Source organism: Rhopalosiphum padi, chromosome 2 (genome assembly GCF_020882245.1).
Source record: "Rhopalosiphum padi isolate XX-2018 chromosome 2, ASM2088224v1, whole genome shotgun sequence".
In the NCBI taxonomy this organism is placed as follows: Eukaryota; Metazoa; Arthropoda; class Insecta; order Hemiptera; family Aphididae; genus Rhopalosiphum; species Rhopalosiphum padi.
The window spans coordinates 81,357,666-81,381,118 of record NC_083598.1 but is presented as its reverse complement, the minus strand read 5'-3'; the positions used below and the strand labels follow the sequence as shown (position 1 = coordinate 81,381,118).

Genomic DNA, 23,453 nt, shown 5'->3' with positions numbered 1-23,453 from the left:
CGTGCTCTCGAGGACGTGACGATGGCGCCCGCCCATCGTTAAAAGTTTATCAGCTATTGTGTTATATTGTATCAACGCGTCACGGTGAAAAAGTGTAATTACAATTTTGTATCTACACTCCAGTGGTGTTTGTTGTCTGTGTACGTTTGTCTTGGTGGTGATTTTAAGTCGCCCTTTTACCAATTTCTAGGTGAAACCAATTATATCCGTAAAGAAATGTCGAGGTACACGAAACACGGAGCACCTTGAATATAATATAATTTTTTTAAATTTTATTTACTAATGCCAAGCGACAGTTTTATAAGTAAATATCATGCTTTCATAATATATGACAAAAACAGACTTAGATAATAACAAATAACCGATAAGGAGAAATTATTTGCAACAAAAATAATATAAATCAACTTAATAGAGTTAATTATGTAACATTAAGATAAATGTGAGAACTCATTATTAATTCAACGAAGCATGGTGGATGTTCGTGTCTATTTTATACGAAGTATAATGAGTAGGCATATGAAAAAAGTATGGTTTCTGCTTTCTGAGAGAGTAATAAGGAACATAAAATTATTTTATATGGTAATAGCATTTACCTACATTTAAATATAAGCTGTTGAAAGAGGAGGAAATGAACTTATCGTTGGAGTTAGAACGACGAGATGGTATTAGGTGTATATTATATTATTAAGTATGACCGAATGAGTGAGCAGGTGATCGCAAAGAGAGAGGTGTATTTTTAATAATTATACACCATATTTAGAAAAAAATCTTTTTTGTACACTTTATAACTTTAAATAATTGTTGGCCTTTTAGCCATATAAGGATTGAAATAACTGAACCATCATATATCTAATGTAAATCGAACAACGGCAAAGTAAAGTATACGAATGAAATTAATAGAAATACATAATATTTTAGTGTTATGTTTAATAAATCCTAAAACTTTGATTGCTTATTAACAGTAGTATTAAATTTCAAAGAGGAAATAAGATGGATTCAAAAATCTGAGTATAATAGGAAAACTTGTTTAAGAAGAATACTATCAAGAGTTTAATAATAAATACATATTAATATTATTAATTAATAATTAGTATATATTTAAATAATTTAATATCTATAAAAGACGAACAAAAAATTAGTTATATATGATACATTGATACATTTATATCATATATTTTATAAGTGATAACACAATGAAACAAAACCATAGATACCTTGGCCATCTATAGTACAAAAAAATCTTCATGTTGTATGATATCAAGTTAAGTACGGATAGGTAAAATCAGAAGACTGTTTTGCTTATATCCGTCGGGCATGTAATTCGCTGTGCTTGTTTTACATTTATGACATCGTTATTTCACGTACTACGACTATATAATATATTATGTACAATCAAAAGTCTAGAACCAAATGAATAACTAATAATAATATTATATGATGTATGAATAATATCTTTGGAATGTCGTCAGATCATTAAATCTCGTTGTAAGGAAAACTGTTTTATGAATTATCCGTCTCCAATATTACTACGTATATAAGTTATAATGATATAAAATCGTTTTCTCGTTTTCTCGTAAAACTTTTTTATTAGTTTGGCAATGATTATTAATAGTGGGATGTCCTCAAAAGATATGGTAATCGAGTGACGACCGCACCAAGGCAGTTATTCAAGTTATAGTTATACTATTTTAAAAAAAAGGCTTATTATCTGTAGATTACAAAATCTTATTTGTTGCAAAAATCGTACCATTTTTAGGTTCTTATCACTAACAAACATTGATATTTATACATTATAATTATTTAAAGGTGTATTTTAGTGCTTAAATACGATTCATAGTGCCTCACAACGCTTTTGATACAGTTTGCAGATTTTTTAAATATGTACTGAAGTAATTTTGGCCTTTTATTAAAAATAATAAGACTTACATTTACATTCGTTACCGTGGACTGATTATTTGGAAATATACACTAGACTATACGGACAAACATATTATAACCAAAAACACGTTTGGATACATCGTGTTAGTATATTTATTTTTAACAATAGTTTGTCAAATCCTAATTCGGTTTCATAAAGTATAATATGCAGCTGCACGCGCCAAGCAATAAAAATAATAAATAATAATTATTATTATCAGTAAAAATCATTCCAGTTTTAATCGATCACAATATATTTTATCGTTTGTGTGCAACTACACAAATCATTTATATTTGATTTAATATTGGACATCGACAACACAACGCAATGACGTCGGTATTGGCTGGAAATTAAAAATAATAAAATCAATCGAACCTTTTAGTCTGGAGCTAATAAATGTCTTGGCTCTATTATGTACGTAAGTGAATTATACACACGTGAACTCAATGCATGTAAAATTTCGCCGGTGATGCGAACCGTTCCGGCCCCGGAAATTGTCGAAACCCGTGAAGCGTTCACTATTAGATGATCCGTTTTTTACAACCCTTTTTTTTTATGTGTACAATTGCTCGGACGGTCGCGCATAAAAGATCGGATTATATAATGTATAATATATAGAATAGGGTTCCGCGCGGTATCGTTTTGAAAACGGGAAATAGGAAATAAATAAATATATGTATAGAAAAAAAAAATGATTTCGAAGTCGTGTCGTCGATTCCGCTGCAGCGTTTTACATTTCGTCGTTCCGCTTCCGCACTTGTCAATCATTCGGCACCACCAAAGTCAACCCTTTTCGCCGTTGGATATTTTTCGCGCATCATCCATCTGCGGCCAGACGTGTTAATCGGCCATCTGTTACATGCGTTTACAGTCGCGTATTACCATACTACTATTATCATCGTTTCGTATTCTAGTCGAGTGGTGAAAGTCGGTTTTCGGATTAACACCCGAATCATGCGTGTACTGCAGCGTATTTATATAATATGTATATCTATATATATATATATATATATATGCGTATATTACGGTAATACAACGATTGTGTCGGAAGGGTTGCCCCAACGGGCGCGTAAGGACGGCGTGGAACCGCGCACATGTAAGAGGGGGGGAGGAGAGTGTCGTGTTGGTTTTTCGAAATAGTTAATTTGACATCGGTATGCCGCCGTGACCGATCCCCGTGATGAACGTGATTGATTGGACACGTCGCACTGAGGTATTCAAAAATCCAGCACCGACCTCGCGCCAGTGTCGAAAGACGATTTCTCACCCCAATCGAAAACCCGAAAACAACCGTCATCGCGAGACTGATTTGACGAAACACAACCACAATCGCCGTGACCCCAGGCCAATTCGGTAACATGAGACCAAGCTGTATAGTGCACTAATATTTCGGTTTATGCGTTCGGGCATTCCCGGGTTATGAACACGACATACTTACGTATTATTTCGTCCGACGATTTTATTTTTATGTTCCACACGATATAATATAGTTATAGCTATTAGAGTTGACTAATACTGTGACAATATTTTAACGACGGACGCTCGATTTTTACGAATCTGATTATTTCATAAAACGTGCTCAGACATGATTACCTATCACAATATAATATATATATATATACCTATTAACGAATATAAGAATTAATTTTTAAAACCCATCGCGTTCGTCGACTTTAAAACAAATAAAAATAATTATTGTATACAACATAATATTACTATAACTATATAGAAAACATTATACGATTTCTTCGTATGCGTAAGGCATAGAATTTTTTAGAATTTTCGCTATCTGGCCTCTGCAGCTGGCTCACAATAGATCCAGACTTTCGGGTCATAAACACCCCGTCAATGGTTAATGGGTAATTTTCTCTTAGCGTCGGCACTTAAAGACGTCTTTTTACTGTCGAATCCGAGAAGTCGACATCAACAGACCAACCCGTCTCACTCTCTCTCTCATTCTCTTTCTCTCACCCTCTCTCGCTCACTTACTCGTTCAGAAAGAACGAACGTCGCCCGTATTCATAAAACGACGTCCCCCCCGTTCTCCTGTCATACCGTGCCGGAGTTATAAATATATATTAAAAGAAAAGGCCCGGTAAATGGGAGTCAATTGTTTAACGGCCGTCGTCGGGGACGTGTGTTAAAGTGCAATTTTCCCCAATGAAACTGCCGTCGGCAGTTAATTCGCGTAATCATAAAACACCCAAACGAGAAACGAAGATAACTTGGCGACCATTTAACTGCTGTACACCCGGTTCGCATTAACGCGGCGGCGGCGGCCGGCGAGTCATAACACTGGCCCTCCACCACATTAAAATTCGTTATTTGCAATAATATCATGACAACAGTTAAAAAAATATAATATAGTGTACGCCATATTATTATATGATACACGCAGGGATATAATATTCATATATAGGTACATATATAAGTATATATGTTTTCCGTATTCATCACTAACTAAACATTATGTCTAATGGTTTCATAAACGTAAAACATTGGTTTTATGATGAGGAATACTTTTTTACGGTCTGAAAAGCTGAAAAGGATGTATGTATCGTCGTATTTTTTATTCAAGACGTTTTATTGGGACGGCGAAGAAATCTTGGAAATCCTTTAGTCGGTCGTTACGGCGGACATTAACTTCCTACCGGCGACGTCGCGATAAACGTTTAAGTGTATAATAATATACAGCTGCTATATAGACTATAGAGTATAGAAAATAACACGTTCAACTTGAAAAACTAACATACAGTGTATAATTTAAACTGATACGGTGACAAACGGCAATCGAAAGTGCCAACACCTAACTCGTGAGCACATCTACTTATATGAGTATATAACAGTAGGGAAATACAAAGTTCCTGATGGATCAAACTAAAGTGTATAATTGTAATAAAAATCACTTATCCTTGTAGAACTGTTCAAATTGGTTCCCGTGCATACGATTAGGTAATATTAATAGGTTTTATTGTCAGATGTATAGTAGCGATATATAAATCACACTGGTACATTCATTGACCTACAAAATAAATGTAAGATCCACCAGTATAATAGTTACTAAATAAATGTACATTCCATTTTAATAATAAAAAAATTACAACGATTTCAATTATGTATGTAAAACATATATAATAAAATATATAAATACGTTTAAACTAAATTTACCAAATTTGATTAGGTATATAAATGTGACATTGAACGCGTTTTTGTAATATTAATTTCAGTATTCAATTTGAAAAGAAAATGGCGTAATATTAAAAGAAAGTTTAGTTTTAACTTGAAGTTTAAAAATAAAATTGATCAAAAAATAATATCAGTAGAGGTAAAAATTAGTACCAGTGGAATTTGGATGTTTTTTTGTAATTAATAAAGTCGTAGTAGGGTCGGTAGTCGTATGAAAAGAAACAAATCAATATAATATTTACAAGCAAGGCACTCGCCATTCTAGACACTTCAAAGTCTGTGTAAAATGAGAAGGAGTGTGTAGCTGGTTGAAAATTATAATTTAAATACAGTATTAATTATTAATAAAATGAAAATTGTCCGGAACCAATTATTCGCGAATACGTCTACACATAGATCAATTCGATAATAATTGGGAACAAACTTGTATAGGTGTCATATAATAGTGAGTAGTGGCTATATATTATAGTCGTACGGAATAATTTACACTTCTCTGTGTTTTCGCTTGTTTATCATTATATGTACGTAATCAACCCTAACACTGTTTGCATTTTAATGCGAACCAATTTATAACGGAAAATTGGTGGTCGGTCGTGTAATAACCGTTGTTCGACTTGAAACGAAAAAATTATAGCATTTCGTGGCATTAATCAAAATTAACGTCGGGACTAAATAGCAAAACAAAACAAAAAAACAAAAAATGCTTAATTTTTAATCCATTGAAATAACGGCCATATCGCGCCGGTCGATACGTCATTAGTAATTTATTCGCGGTGTGCGCTTAGTATGATTACTGTAATAATAACTGTAATTACTCTGGATATTGCATGCGTCCTCATGCATCATTCACATTTCGGTGTGGGCCCTCCATACGTGCATATGAATATTAATAATGAGCCGATAAATCCAAACAAGCGGCGTCGGCCGATCAAAACGAGCCGAATAGATAGCAAACAACAACGGCGATGATGATAATAATAATATACTATTTGCACACATACATCATCGTTTTGCATGTGTGCCGAACAATGTGTACACCCCGGGCTTGAATAATCGCAAAAAGGATTTCGGCTAACAACCTATGAATTATTACACGATAATAATTAATGTGAGGCAGAATTATTCAGACGCGTCTGATATTATATTATATCCGTATAGCTGCTGCCGACAATTATTCGGAGGCTGTAGAGTGTACAGCTATAAGCGTTGTTCGAACATAATATACGTAGGTAATATTATAATATAATATTGGACAATATAATGCTGTAACGTGGACGATGAGACGTGACCGGTTAAAACATACAAGATATCCAGCAGGGATAGACGTGGGATTCTGTAGATATAATTTAATAATATAATAAGTAATCTTAAATATATTTAAATAGCCATAACTCAATTTCAGTTATTGATAATTTTTATTGTTTACTATTCAGTAAAGTGTTTAGGTACTCGCAAAGTAGGCAAATAGTTGAGTTTTACAACAATTTCGTAGTCGCACGCAGTTCAGTAATATGAACGGGGTTGATATCTATATAGCGCGTACTGTGAACTGCCCAAGTGTAAAGTGACAATAAGCCTTTTATAGCTAATTGCGTGTAAATAATGAATATTTTATTGTATCGATAGCAGTTAATCATAGTTTATCATTTCTATATACTATGATGTGTACGTAATAATTTAAAATTCGTATAATAAGTATATTCGACATTATGCATAAGTGTCATGTAACGATGTAACATAATATTGTTACAGATCTAATTTGAATAATAGTATATATGTTATACGTTTAATGCAACAATAAATTATTATTATAGGTAAATTATACTTCGTCTTAAATTTATGTCACCTATTTTTTGTGAAGACTCCTAACTTAACATTGTATCGGTTGTACATTCAATTTATATTTTATTTCTTCCCCATAACTACTTAGTTATTGACAACTAATTGGTACGATTGTTTGCGTTTGACGTGTCTTTAGGCTCGTCACTTTATTAGCGTTTATATCGACTCGAATTATTTGTTGTTCGAACATTGTGAATATCAAGGAAAAAACGTTGTACGACGACGACACTTAAAAACTCAAAAGTCAATAACCAAACAAAGACCAATCTCTCTCTCTCTCAGCGGATATTCATTCCGGAACGTAAACAAGGGTGGGTGGAGAATATATTTTATGTGCCGATAGCTAATCGATCCCTCGGGCTGTGTTTATGACGATCGGTCCATTGAGCTCGGAGCATTGTCGATAAATTGTCGCAGATGCAAATGAAGCATTATTCGTAAAAATATAAATACGGAAAATAAAACCATCCCATATGTTCAATCGAATCGTATTATTATTACACGCCACCGCCGCCGTGGCGTCGCGCGTCGGCGGCACCAAGTGGAAATGTGTGTCATTTAGCCGATGAAATAATTGAAATTCCGCGAAATTTTCAACCGGAAATCCAATTCTCTCGAAAACGAGCCGCGCCGCCGAGAGGGGCTGATGCGATGTTTTCTGTTATTTTTTTTTATCACCGGGCCCGTTTGAATATATAAAAACCCGGGGAATGGATCCTCCGTTTTTCTTTTAGTTAATTTTATCAGATGCGCGTCGCTGTTTTATCGGCGCGTGCAAGTTATACGAGATGAATTTACATGCAAAGCACTCGCCAGACATATATGGCTCTCCTAAGTATATAATATGCACACATTGATATGGCACAGTTTTTCGATTCCACGCGGGGGGGACGTAATGAGATGGCTCGGAGTTATGACCGAACGAATTATATACATGCACAATACCCGCGTGTATTTATATTTATGCGTGTGTGTGTGTGTGTGTGTATGCACGAACGCGCGCCATGTTAAGACATTTAAACGGAGGATGCTTTCAATCCGAATAATATGTTAAGTATAATATATCTCGAATACGCGAAATCAAATCAAACGAAACTCGTTTTATGTTTTTTAGTTGTACTGCTGTATTTATATTGGATTACGGCATTCACGATATCGGGTAAAACATATTTAAATATTTTAAATATATATATATATATTATAGGTGCACAGTAGTTTTCAAACAACGTTCATGCTGTGCCAGTAGAATCTCTACCAATCTCTACCTGGACCAAAATAAACTAAGCACATAATATATACCTTTGTATACGTATAACCACGTACACGTACATCGATTATACCGTCCGATACGCAACGGGACTGTGCTTATTATCTGTGACTTTTGAATCGCACATCGCGATATCTCGTTCTATCCCGGCTTTTGAATTTTAATACTGTTACGGGGTGATTCTTTTAATGAAAACATTATGGTCTTCAAAATATTACTTTTACATAATATTAAATCAAATCAGTTGAAACAGTCTTAGATCTAAAACAACATTTTTTATCGTTATAAATTTATAATTTTTTTTACTGTTTTATTTTTTTTTGATTTAACATACGTTTTTAATTTTATATTCCGAAAAAGAACATTATTTATAGAATACCTAAATCGATAAAAATCAAATTTCGAACAAATTCCTTATTAGTTATAGGTATTTAAAGTTAAGAGTAGCTGAATGGTGGATCACAATTTTGAGTGTTACCTTCATTTCACTCATCTAAACTTTAAAATAATGATAACAATAAAAAATAATCAAAAATATAATTATGTTGCTTTTAACAAATTGTAATTATGTAAAAAATATATTCAAAAACTTTAATAGTTCTTGCAAGTTTCAACACTGACTGTACTGAATGTCCTGCGTTAAATGGATCACTCTGACGCAGTCAGTATACCGATATAGGATTTGAATTAACGCGATTCCCGCGGTTGACGTTGATTCGTATGAAAACCTTTTGAGCTCTTCGCTATATAACGCCCATCTATAATTATTATAAATTTCCAGCTAAATACTATACGTATCCTTTATATTACTATGTATATACGATAAACGTTGATAGCGATCTCGAATAACCGCAAATCCTTTAGAAGTTATTGTAGGAGCTGTATATCGAGGGGATTAGTATCCGTTTGCGGCCATCTGTTGTGCACCTAAAAGAGAACCGCGCGGCGTGGTGCGTATATAACATTGCAGTATATTATACGTGTGCGTGCGTGTATATGAGGAATTGAACCCTTCCGCGCCGAACCCAAAGCTCGAATGAAAAACAGATAGAGAAAGTCAACGGTACCGCCGCACATATAACATTCTGTAATGACAATCGAGTACACTTCGGTTTCTCTTTGATTTAACTGTTTACTAAACTGGGGAACGCCGAGCGCAGTAATAAATTACTGCAGTTGCATTAATCGTGACTCGGTTCAGACAATATCTTGTTATAATATATTGTTTCAATTATAATTGTTTAGAAATTTCAGTGTGTGACCTTATTATTATGTTAAATGTTTAAATATTACTTATAATATATGACTATTCTAAATATATTGTACAATTAATTGTATCAAACACGACGTTGTTGGCTATTGTATCTATATTGTATATTAATTTTTATTTATTAGAATTGAAAAAAAAAAATTATTATTATTCTTATAAAGTCGAAAAACTTTAATTTTTACAGATCAGTGTATTTGAAATATATATAGAACGTTTTGAAATTGTTATATACTGTACACTATTTATTTGTTTTAATGTTTCAATTTTTCTGAAAACCGTTCGGTGACAGTACAGGGCGACAACGATTGATTGATTTACTTTTAACAAACGTTTGTTATAACAATGCTCTTCGATTTATCACGTGAACGGACATTATTGTTTTCCCCCAATTCTGTTTTTATTATATTTAACTTTATATTGTTTACGGTGCGTCCGAAAAATCACCGTCCAACACTCGGTTGACGGCGAATCGTAAACTATCGCCGAACAAGTGACTTTGTCCAAGTGGTACACTCTTCCAATGTTTACGACTTCTGCGGGGTCGTTATGATAATATTCAATGGTCATTTGCAGTTTTTACGCCTGCGGCGCACACAATGTATATAGGGGAATAAATAAATTCATGGCCGATTGGCGTTTAGAGCATGTTTATAAATATATATATATATATTATATGCATCTATTGTAAAAACTATGTATAGCTCCTTGACCACCGGCGATCATAAAATAAAAATATAAAATGTATAAAAGTCGTAATAAGTGTGTGTAATAATAATTTTCGAATCGTGATCGTATTATATGACTTTGTTAAACAGCCGTTAAAGAAGCGAAAATAAGTCACGTTCGCAATGAACCGGGGTCGATGTAGTGACTTGAGTGGGACCCCGTAGGTCGACGTATAAAAACTTACGGTCGTACAGAATAAAAATAAATAAATGCACTCAAGTACAAGATAATCGATAAATGCACGTTGTACTCGTATTCAATTACGTAACATTCGCAGAAGAACTATTAAATACATCCAACTTACAAGCACTCGAAGTGATTTAAAAGATATGTATAAAAATTGTTTTGAATGCATTGTTGTTGACGACGAGTATTTGACTAAAATAATGTTAAACCGCCGTGTTTTATATACTCTATAATAAATTTTATCTTTTACAATAATATTATCAAAAAAACTATATTTACTGAAAATTAATAATTGTCAATTAGTGAATTTATTAATTGAAAAAATTAAAACGTTCGAAAAATGTCGGAAGTTGTTAGTTAGTGTTTTCATTTTTGTTATCCATTTTGGTGGTTTTGATCCAATCACGTTAACGTCAATCATAATCTGTTTTGTCCACTAAGCGTCACGTGCCTATTGTTTATCAAAGAAAATAATTAGCTTCCTAACCCGTGCAGACAAATAAAGGGCGTAAACCCTTTCGTATCTCCCGATCTTTATTTGATTTTTGGACACTATATAGATGCTGTATTTTTTTTAGAGAAAAAAACATTATTTATTAAGTATAAATACTAACTACTTTTAATTACTGAACCCGCATTTTCGGTTCTTATCACAGCTTAATTGACAAATGGTCCATAAAACTGTAAATTATATTTGAAAAGATTAACCATTTTATAGAACTGTATTCCTTTCATAAGAACCAACGTTGCAGAAACATTAAATCGCTAAAACTTTTAAGTATGTCTTAATAATATGTGTCTCGTTGAGTAAAAAGTTACGAAATAAAACCATTTTAACTGTATAGCAATTATTAGAAACTTTATAAGAATTAAACGTGAAATACGACGAAAGGTTTTTTTTCACAAATTAATGATTCGAAATTGATTTGAACTCGAAAAAATGTGTTTAATTCAAAAGTTATTCTCTAAATTACAATTCTAATGGCATAAATTAAATTTTAAATTTGTCATAATACGTATAATAAAAAAGACTTGTACATGGTTATTTCAAACCATTATTTCTAAATGTTTGTATGAGAGTCACAAGGATTAGTTTTACTCGACATTCACATTTACGTTTTTAGCTTTAGCCCTAAAATCAAATGTCAAATACCTCGGTAGTAGAAATATTCCTTTGTTGTTTTACACAAATACATGTTTGTGTCTGGTCAAAAGAAATAAAATTATCTTTATAATAATATTAAATCAACCCTTTCAAATGTCACAGTCACTGGAATGTTGTCGAAAAATATCGTCGTTGTTTAAGGAATCCGCCAAAGCAATGCGCATTACATTCAACCATAAAGTAAATAAATAGTTAAGGGTAGGTGAGAGTATTATAATAAGTATTGAAGGATGGTCGGATTGCAGTTTTTACCTAAATTAAATGGTCAAATTACACTTGAGTTAAAAATAAAAGATAATGATTAAATTACACTTTGTTTAAAAAATGTATTTCAACAAAAATAAACTTAATTTAAAAATTTTGAAAACCCTTATTTCTTTTTCTGCTTACAAACTTAAGACTGACAATAATTTTAATTGTTGGCGTGGTTAAAATAAGTTTTATACATACACACATTTATATATATATAAATTTATTTATTTAATCATATTAATATATACATACCTATGCTATAAACCTATTATTTATACATTTTAAAATAAGTCATAATTGTATTTTCAAAGCGTTTCACGAATTTTTTAAATTGTGACTATTATTTGAAATTTTTTTTATAATACCTATTTATTGAACACCAATTTATTACATCTTAAATTCATTTTTTTTAAATCTCTACAAAATGTTTTGTCACTAAATGATATTTTATAACAATATATAAAAATAATTATTTATCATACTAATAATTACATTTTAAGTGGAAAGGGCATTTCATATTTTTAAAACGTTTGAATTAAGTTTATTTTAAAAAAAATATTTGTTGTTACATCTTTTTTGATCTAAGTGTATTCGATCATACCATATTTTTAACCCAAGTGCGATTCGACAAAAATAATTAAAATATGACCTTACTTCAGTGTCGTTTCGGTTGGTCCACATGACCTGCGGCACCCTTCGAAATTCGAATAGTGTCCATAAGCATATATTTCATTAGCGAAACGTATTGACCATTCGATAGATGTGTTCGCTGTGTCGGTCGAGAGTGTAAAAAATAGCGGCATGATTTTCTACCTCCGAAATGACTTTGAACCTGTTCGGCTGTGAAGAAAAACAGTTGTTTCGTTTCGAACGACAGGTGCGAGTGCGTGTATACGGTAATCGTCAAACCGCATAATATTATGTCAATATACCCAACAGAGCGTCACTCCCTTTTGACGAAGTGGAAACAAAAAATACACAACTATAATAATAATACACACTGCATGCGTATGACACAAAAAAGAGATTGCAGGGTACTTCGGCGTATATATATAATGATGGTTTGTCGTGATGGACTGAATTAATTTCCACGTTTTCGGCGGGTGTCTTCATTGGATTAATTCAAAAATCGCATGTGCACACTATTATGGCTGTGTAACAACGCCGCCATACATTATGATATGAACAATAAAACAATAATAATATTGTAGTGAATATTCGTTGATGTGAAAATAATAGACGGTCCGACGACAAGGCGCGCGTATTTCGTTTTCACCCCTCGTGCCGACCCGCGTCGATATCTGATTTATAGCAAAAATATTCACATACGATGTTCCGAAAACGTAATATCATTATACGCTATATTTTCATTAAATTATATTTTATGGTGTTCGTACGCGTTTTGTACGGATTAAAAAAAAACTAAAGTGACTCGGTAGCAGTTGTTGTCGTTCGTGTGTAATTTTCAAAATGATTTATAATATTATGCATAGTGGCCAAAAAACGATCGCAATAACTCGTTACACCAAAAATTATGACACAACACGTATATATTTATATTTATACAAACAGAAACGGCATGTGTTCCACAACTCGTAGAAGACACACACATATATACTTTTCATCGACTGTATAATTTATTAAAATATAAAAATACATTTATCGCGACCAGATAAAACAAAAAATGTGTACAACCATATAGTATATTTAAACAGTTAAAAAATAAATCAAATGATAATATATTTTTATTTGCAGAAAAAAATTTTGTGCCAAATTTCATTTGAATTTTCAACTTTTAATAGGCATGTGTTTGTTTTTCGGCAAGATGTTTATTTTACATTGAAAAATACTTCACTGCCAGCATCCACGTTTGACGACAACATTATGGTCGTAGCGAGGTGGTCAGGGGGGGGGGAAGTGCACTCCCCTTGTACTTCAAACTAAATTATATTTCTTATAATTTATAAATTGAGTTTATATTCTTGTATTCTACTATTAAATATTACGATAATAATATGTAAGACTTTAGACTACTGCTGTAATACTAATATTCGTTTGGGGTTCGTAAAAACATAAGAAACTTTTCGGAAACATTTAATGTTTATATGTCGAGTATATATATATTCGGTTATGATACACACCCATTACGCGCGGTGCTGATAAATTTTAATTTGACGCGTTTTATTTAGAAGGGTACGCGGTACCTATTATTAGCAAAAACGAAACGTAAGGCTACGTCATTATAGTGACTTGAACACAATATTATAATATTGTACGCGTATAATAAAGTTCCACACTCGCCGTGTACACATACGGTGGAAATGGCATATTTTCCTACTAATTGCTGTTTAACATATATCGCTCGGGTCCTATTAACTTGTACGGCGGAGTGTACACGTACGCGGAGTTTATTAAAACGTCCCCCTCGTACGCGATATAATAATAATGATAATAATAATAGTAGTACAATATTGTTTTTCCGTGTCTTCAAAGCGCGTCGAAAAACGTCGGGCGCGCGAATCTTTTGACTCGTTAACATTTCGGCCGCCACACGTGGAAAGCGGAGTCGCGCGTGTACCGTAGTCGTATACGTTTTCAGACCCGCCGCCAAAGGTTAATATGTTAATATTATGGAAAACAAACGCCGAAGAAATGTCATTCGATAATAATTAATTGAAGTTCGTCGTATACGAGCAAACGAGCGCACACAACGCACGAGTGTTGACGAAGTTTTCGATTATAATAATAATAATAATAATAATAATAATAATAGTTATTATTATAATAATAATATAGAAACGGGAGAGAGAACCGTCGCGTATATATATATATATATATATATAGGTCTACGTCTTGTTGACATTCTCCTCGCAATACTTATCGTCGTCACGTCATCGGCGTACGGTGAGAGACGCGTAAAACTCTCGAAAAACGACGACTGCTGCAGTCTGCTCACGCGGTGTGTGCTTACACGAAAAACAACCATTTGTCTTTCGTTATATTTGTCTTTCCCCGAGGACTGTACATTTATTAAAAACGGTGTTGCCCGCCACCTGTACACTATACGGACAGCTTCAAAATAAAAATACGATTTCACCCGTTTCAACCCTTTTGTGTGACGAGGTAGAGACGCTACGGCTACGCCATCGCGCCACCCTATACTACCACACCTGCGTCTAAACGAAGGTTTAGGTCGTACATTTTTATCCCTAACGAGACCCGATCAAAAACAAATAATATCATAACAATAACGATCATGATGACATAACTGTTGACGTTTAGTAAATATTTCGATAGATTTCAAGTATATCGTAAGAACTGATAAACTAACTGTTCTGCGTAATAACTTTTGTTGAAATCTACATTTAAACAAATATAGTTGTTACGATTATAAATAATATTATACTAAACAAAATAATAAAAAAAAAAATGATTAAAATTTACATTTGTTACAATTCAGCTAATAAATACTTATAGTTTTAATTATATTTTTCAGTTCATATTCTGTTACACTCTGAATAATGTTTATTATTATTTTATCGAAACTCCATACTGGCTATAATAGTATTAATTTATGCGCGGAATACAATATAATACCATATCTGTTGATTTATATTTCTTTAAAGCCTTGTTGAAAAAATTAACATTAATAAAATAATAATAGTTCAGATAAATCACTCCGACTAAAACATACATACGTCGTTGCATGCAGTACATTGTCCATTAAGGGGATGCGTTTTTTTTTTTTTTCAATTTTAATTGTCCGACGGTCAATTGAGCCGAACGGGTTGTGTGTGGGTCCGGCAAAAACGATATAATAATAATAATAATAATAACATTAATGTAAATCGCGTTAATTGTGGCTTACGTAAAGTGCAGCTCACCCCCCCCCCCTCAAACGCCATCCTCACAGTCGTACCGCCGCCGGGAGTATATTTTAAATGCAGATAAGGTCTAGTATACACGTTTTAGTTACGGTCCGCCGGCCATTAGGCCGATTGGCATGGGATTTTAAACGTAATGCGATTGCCGGCAATGACCGATCAAACAAACGGTATAATTTCAATAAATTGTAGTCGTTTTGTTATCGCGGACGTATAAACGCGCTGGACAGGGGATACGTAAAATCCAAATAAATCTGTGACCATATATTATATATGTATATAAATAGCAAGATACCTCCAACTACATATATGACGGCTGAAAAACCATCATTTCTGCATCAAAGTGAACTATATTAAATTAAAGTGAATTGCAACCGTTGTCATTATTATTATTATTGTTTGTGTGCGTAATATTTTGGTCGCCTGGGAATCGATTGTACATATTATACAAAATCATAAAACGGATAATAATTGTGTATATTTTGTAATTTGAACATAATAATATAATCGAATATTGTGCGCCGTGCGGGGATGGATGCAATATACATGCTAGACAATTTATTTAACTTTTGTATATACATATTATGCACGATTAAACAATGATAATAATTAATAGTATACGATTTCATGAGATTTCGATAATTTTTTTATTGCAATCTATTGTACTTCTTAAACAAAATAGCGATAAAATAGTAAATTAAAACTTCACGTATAGAGTTACCTAAATGTGTAGTTTATTATTTATTCAAAACTAACGTGGTACCTTATTTGTTTTGGGCTTCTGGCTCAGGGAATATTATATACATTTTTACGAGTGATCAAACATCAATAATTATAGAGTAAATCCATTAGTTTTTGTAACTGACGTGACCCGCATAGTTATTAATTGGCTGAGCAATAATAATTAACGTGTTTATTATTAAAACAATATCATAAACGCGCTATCATATTATTTGACCAACCCAACGTTTCTGCGATCAATACAAGGTATTTAATTTATATAATATGAAATAAAATAATTTATGAGAATAAGACTAAAAATCAATAAGTTAAAGCGAAAAGTTTCAAAATCATATATAGATGACTGCGCATCTTAAGTCGTGATCCTCGTCACGTTTTACGCATTTCCATTTGTGTGCAACATAATAATAATGGTTTATTGTCATATGTTTTAACAGCAGTAGGTATCTTTTTTTATTCGTCGATGTTTCTTTCAATCGCTAAACTAAATTTACCGTGAACGATTCAATTATCATCAGCGACGTCTTGTTGCACTGTGAATTCGTTTATATCATTCCCGGTGACCTACGACCGGGAACAATCGTATATACATTCGGAGGGTAGTTGGTGGAGGTGGGGGCACCCTCGGAATCGTAAAAATCACTCGAAATTTCATTAGGTAATCGATGATGACGACGATATGATTGCCGTGCGCCGACATTTTACACTTATATTTTAACCTAAAACACTATGCACACTTTACAGATGTACATATATATATATATATATATATATATATACGCGTGTTGCTTGGTGCCGTAAAGCTTTCCGGTCGATTGCGCCAGTGACATCTTTGCACCGTACAAGACGCTGATTTATGCGTAGTTATCGAGTTAAAACGTCCGGAAAAAGAGAGAGGACTCGGCGCGCAACCCGTTTTTTAAACGCCACACCGTCGGATTTATTGCAGCGCCGGGTCTTTATTTCGTTCGACTACATTCGTCATATTACGGCGGTGGCCCTTCTGCGGGAAAAAAAGGAAAAAAAAAACAAACAGACCAACAACAACCCGAACCCTCGGGATTTTTACGCGCGGGCGTCGTCATATACATATATCATCATACTCGCGTGTGTGTGTTATATATACACATAAATATAATAAACGTGATTTCACCTCGGCACGAGAGAGAGAGAGAACGGAGAGGGACAGAGTGACGGAGCAAACGAGTGAGCCCATGACTTTTTCACGCCCTCTGCGCGCGCGGACGCCGATGATGAATCGATCGTCTTTTTAAATTTAAACGGAAAAGAAAAAAGAAGAGACGATAAAAACGCGGTTTTTTTTTTTTTTTAGATATATATATGTAGATGATGCTGTACACTGTGTATTATATATGCGCGCACGTATAGGAGCTGCTGCGCCCTTAGACGAGAGACGAGGAATGTGTCGGTACCATCTAAAACCGTTTTACATGTGTTTGACGCGCGTATGATTGATTCCCGCGGCACACACGTCGGCGGCGGACGGGGTAAACGAGAAAAATCGAGAAAAAAACCAACGGAAAAAGTATTACGAGATGACGGCGGTGTTTCACTTCTTTTTTTTTTTTTCACTATTATATTATATTTTTATATTCCGTCCCGAAATCGTTCTCTGCGTGTGTCACGTGTTGTATCGCGCGATACCGCCGACCGCGAGATCCGTATTTTATATACACATACTGTACGTGCATTGTCATTATCGCATTGCGCTTTTTCCAGGAAATTAAACGTACACGTCAGCTTTCGTCTCGCTACTCGTCCATTACGCGTGTGCTATCATCGGTTGTTGTAATGTCGACAATGGCATATCATTATTCGTATATATATATGTATATTATACGGTGTCGGATATCGTCAAACTTTAGACTTTAAATTTGCGATAACGTTGAAATATAAACAATTTTTTAACTTCGTCATAACGACATATTATCACATATTATATTATGTACGTTCACATTATATTCTACAAACCATTATTATACTCACACCGTGCACTACTGCAGTATTGTATATATAGTCGCGTAAACGAAACTTCACATATATATATATAGATATGCAGTATGGTACACCTGATTGGTTTTACGACATGATAACCTTTAAATAAATATCCTACAGAAGCTCCTGCTGACGTTATAATATACAGTGACGATTCATCAAGTATGCTCGCTCGACAGTCGCTTCCTTTTTTTCTTTGATAATTCGGTTATTTTAAATCTGACTTATGGGACTTTTAAGCACACCTACGCCATATTTTAAATTTTTAAGGTTTTAGACGGTCTAGTATAACTATTTAGGAGTACCTTGTGGTGGTACAAACTGTAAGTTATTTAATGAATAATTATTAGATTTTAATTATATAACTTTTTGTAGTATAACAATAATGGCTTTTGAATGATATGTAGACTAATGACTATGATAGTTAGGTACTTTAATTTTGTTGTAATTTATATTATAATATTTATAATTTGTAAAAATTATCCAAGTATAATTAATTATATATCATTACATCTATTTTATATTTTGGTAAACCATTTTTAAATACTAATGTCCTTAATACAAGCATTTTATAACTGAAAAACTACTCGTTCAAACTTCAGAATTAGGTACTCTGAAGTTTTCAAAAAAAAATAATAATAATAATAATCCACTAAATAATTTACTGCTAAAAAGAAATGAATTACACTAGTGTATAATACACTTGTGTGTAAATATGTTATACAAAAAACACAATAGAGGATATATTAAAACGTACATTTTACTAGTTATTATATAATAGGTACCTCTAATGGTATCTTTACAAAATAATGCGAAACGTCAATTTTGAAAAATTATTAGTAGAAGTAAAAATACACGAGCAGTAATTTTACGACCTCTGACTTAATAGTCGTATCGGTTTTGTACTGTAAAATAATATTTTTTAAGTATATCCAACACAAGAAAAAATACTTCCGCAATCGTTTCTCAAAATAAATGTGTCTTTTATCCAAAGCACTATAAAAATAAAATAAATAAAATTTGGTCGTTAGGTGCTCTAAATTTTTGTAATATACTATAAGAATTATCCAATATCGTGCCAAATTGTGGTCGCTTTATACTATAATTATAAACCATATAATAAGCAGAATTATAATTTTTTTTTATTTCAATGAACAAATGTCATTAGAAATTATTTTCGAAACATAACAGTTAAATATAAGTACTAAACTAATATTTAGGAACAACCCAATGTAAAGCATATTTTATATGAAAACTATTCAAACTCCATTCGTTACAAAGCAATAACAGTTTGTGAGATTACTGAAATTTGAAAGTTCGTACTTATATATACATGCAGTAAAACCATTTCAATAAAACGTCTTAACGGCCGGGTGGAAATGGTCGTGTATATATAACGTGCGTGTAGCGAATACACTGTTGTACTCTGAATATAGTCTGACTAAATAATGATACGCTCTTTGGCATTAGTTTGTACGCGCTCGAGTGCCAAGAACACGGAGCACCGTCAAATTTATTTGTCATTTACTATACCGAATGTAAAATTATGGAAATGCATTACTCGGATGAGAGAGTTTAGAGAAAGAGTCGATGTAATACTGTCTGTTTTTTTTTTTATTTCTCGTATTTGCGAAAACAGTTTTTCTTTATTCTCAACCAAATGAAACTCTTTTGAACGACAAAGAACGTTATAATTTAAAATTCTTCTGGCGATAAAATAAAATACACAAGGTGGAAAAGAGTATATATATTATGTATAGAAGGAAAAAAAAGCACACACGCCTTGCGCCGAAGGCCCGCCAAAGTGTTCATATATAGTGCATGTATAATAATAATACATAATAATATACTTAATATAGAACGACGCGGCGGAGAGAGAAGAACCGGTGGTCGTTGATGCGTGCTGGTGAGAGATGAACGCAAAATGATAGGGTGGCTGTAAAAAGATAAGACGGTCTGGGTTTTATTATTATTATTTCTTTTTTTTCGTTGTATTATTTTTATCCGATCTAAGGGTCCTGCGGAAGGTTTCCGTTAAAAATTATGTAATCCGGTTGTCAGCGTGGTAAGGGATATCGAAGGAAATCGTCTTTGAAAAAAAATAAAACCCAAAAGAAACGCGTGGCGTGTTTCACACGAAAATTGCGCACCGGAAAAGGGCTCGCGCCAAGTGTCGCATGAAATTTGTTGTTGAAAGTTGTTATTAAAGCGGTAATAAGACGATAAAAAATGCATGGCGAACAGCAGCTGAACGGTGTTCGGGATCAACCGAAACAAAACCATCGATACCTATACACAGAAGAAGAAAACACGTTTTACGACATTCAACTTGCACTATATAATATTATTTCGACGTATACCGTACGGACTTGATGCTCTGTTAGCAACATATGATAATAGTTGCCAGTTGATCCATATGTCTACTCTTTGACGGCAGAAAGACCCATAATATGGTATAATCGTCATAGATACAAGTTTGTGTTGTAAAAAAAAAAAATTAAACGTTTTTTTTTTCCTTTTGGAATCATAATATTTTCTCGTTGTATTTATAAATTGCCATAGCACGTAAGTGTATTCTTTTTTCGTCTATTCGGCTTAAACATGTAAACTTTTATTTATTATGTAATATAATATATTCGATTGCATTGTTTTGTGAACACTATTCAAAACTTATTTTAAGAACAAATAACACATGTTCAGTTTCATTCTTCCAAAAATTACTCAAATTTTTCCAATCTAATATCCTAAACTGTTGACTTTGACCATGTCGGTTACGAGACAGAGTAATTCGTCCAAATCGAATACCTCTAGAATATCATCTCTTAACGATAAACGTAAGCCGTCGTTATCTACTATAAAGTCTAATGAATCGTTGGAGAGTTCGGAAAAACACAAATTTGGATTGACATACACAGAAGTTTGTAGCAAGTACAAGACACGTCCAGTTCCGTGGGTGAAATGTAGTGGTAAGACAAACTCTATTGAAATATTGGGCGATCGTATGAAGGCTGACGAATGGCTGGCCGCAATGGAAGCATTAAGCACTGATACTAGTACACATTATGTACGCATAAAAAATAAACGTTACACGGAACAGTTGTCGAAAAATTATGATACATTCTGTAGCGTCGCTGGAGCTCCCAAGTGAGTATTATTCAAATTGAAATAAAATATTTTTAAAAACATTGTGGATATATATAAAGTAGATATATCTATTACTATAATAATTTTATGTAATTAAATGTGATAAAAATATTTTAAATAATATCCAACAATTGAGAACAAATGAAATTGATAATAAAAATCAATTCGTGATATATAATATTAGCATCAGAAATAAAATAAGCGGAACTCGGCTGAGAAATATTTTTAGAAATAACAACCAACATTTAGGTAGTTAATACAATATGTATTTTGTAATAATGAAAATATTCGAAATATTTTTTAGAAAAATGTATTTTATTGCTTTCGTATAAATATTATAATTTTTTTATTTATATTTTTTTTTAAAAGAACACATCGTAAAAATGGTAAAGTAAATACAATATTAACTGCGCATCAAATACCAATGTTAACATTGTTGTTGTACTGTTATATTATTACTGTCACTAGTCGTGATCGTTTTTCAGAAACGTTCTTGCTGTGACCACATTATACGTGGTACGCCTAATCGCAACTTCCATCCACGAAGTATTGATCAACACGATCGCACTTGTTTGCCTTGAACTGGAAAACGTGCTTTTCGACGAACATGCTTTAGGAATACTTATAACCGGTATCGACACCAACCAAACGCTCCAGCACTTGTCCCTGGCCTACAGCCGCATTGGGGACAGCGCCTGTCTAACGCTGTGCCGGATACTCAGGGACAAACCGAACATCCGATCCGTGAATCTTTCCGGATGTTGCATAAGCCGTAAGTCGGCTACATCCGGTCTGTTGGACATGATAAAAAAACAGCAGGTCAAGCGGCACGAAGAATGTTGGGCGCACTCGCTTAGACACAGGATTGCCAATCCGGATATCATGCACGGGCTGCGGAGGTTGACACTGAACGACAACGCCGCGATCGGCGACGCGGGAATTGCCGACTTATTCGAATCGTTAAAGGACGACTATTACGTGAAAGCTGTGGACCTGCAGAATTGCGGACTCACCGATCGTGGTGCTCAGTTGGCGTTGTCCACGTTGATGATCAACGACTCGTTGGTTGTATTAGACGTTAGGAAAAATGCTGCCATATCTTCGGCCATGTTGGAGGCGATCATGACTAGATTGTACGAGAATAACGTCAAAAAAACGGAGACTAAACAGTGGAAATGGACCAAACTTGGACGGGAAAATGTATTTGAATCGTCATGCACATTATTGAATTGATAAAAAGTCCGACGAGAAACATAAATAAATATAGAAAAAAAAACATAACATACTGTTCAATTTATTTTTGGCGTCTCCGGCATTCGGATAGTTTATCGATAGAGTTTAGGAAACGGATTTCCCGTGAAAAGTTAATAAAAGAAAATACCGAAGAATTTCTTCTTCTTCTACTTCTTTTCCACCCGCCCTTGAGCTTAACAGTCCGGAAAATACGTTGATTCAATTCGACACACTGTTTGCTGTTAAAAGCTTTCAATTCTTTTTTTTCTCCTTAGGGTTCCAAATAGCAATGTATACACATACACACACACACACACACATATTCTCTTTTCGACTTCCATTCATTTCTCTTACAAATCGAAAAGATAACACTATATAATAATATATAAGCTACGCAATACACCAAAAAACCAATTCTAGTTTGTTTATTAAATATAAGGTGATAAAAATTAAACCAACAATTGTCAATTTCATCACTCTCGCCTCTAAATTACCCACATAGGAAAAATAAACTATAAAATATTTTTTTTTTCAATATTACCCGATTTGAAATGTAATATACTAATATAATATATTTTGTTTTATTACTTAATTACAACGTGATCGATCTGTACAAAACGATT

General features: G+C 33.3%; 1 protein-coding gene across 1 annotated transcript; it reads left to right on the top strand.

Moving 5' to 3' along the window:
- The first annotated feature begins 21,217 nt into the window (after nt 1-21,217).
- Nucleotides 21,218-22,830, top strand: LOC132919098 (centrosomal protein of 78 kDa). Its single transcript, XM_060980446.1, has 2 exons — nt 21,218-21,597; nt 22,083-22,830. Exons 1-2 carry the CDS (start codon nt 21,218-21,220, stop codon nt 22,828-22,830), a joined length of 1,128 nt encoding a protein of 375 aa, XP_060836429.1.
- The last annotated feature ends 623 nt before the right edge of the window (nt 22,831-23,453 follow it).

Excerpts from the sequence above, each read along its gene's own strand:
- LOC132919098 (XM_060980446.1), top strand. The coding sequence starts at position 21,218 with ATGTCGGTTACGAGACAGAGTAATTCGTCCAAATCGAATACCTCTAGA. Across the intron at positions 21,598-22,082 it reads AGCGTCGCTGGAGCTCCCAA|AAACGTTCTTGCTGTGACCA; the intron begins GTGAGTATTATT and ends ATCGTTTTTCAG.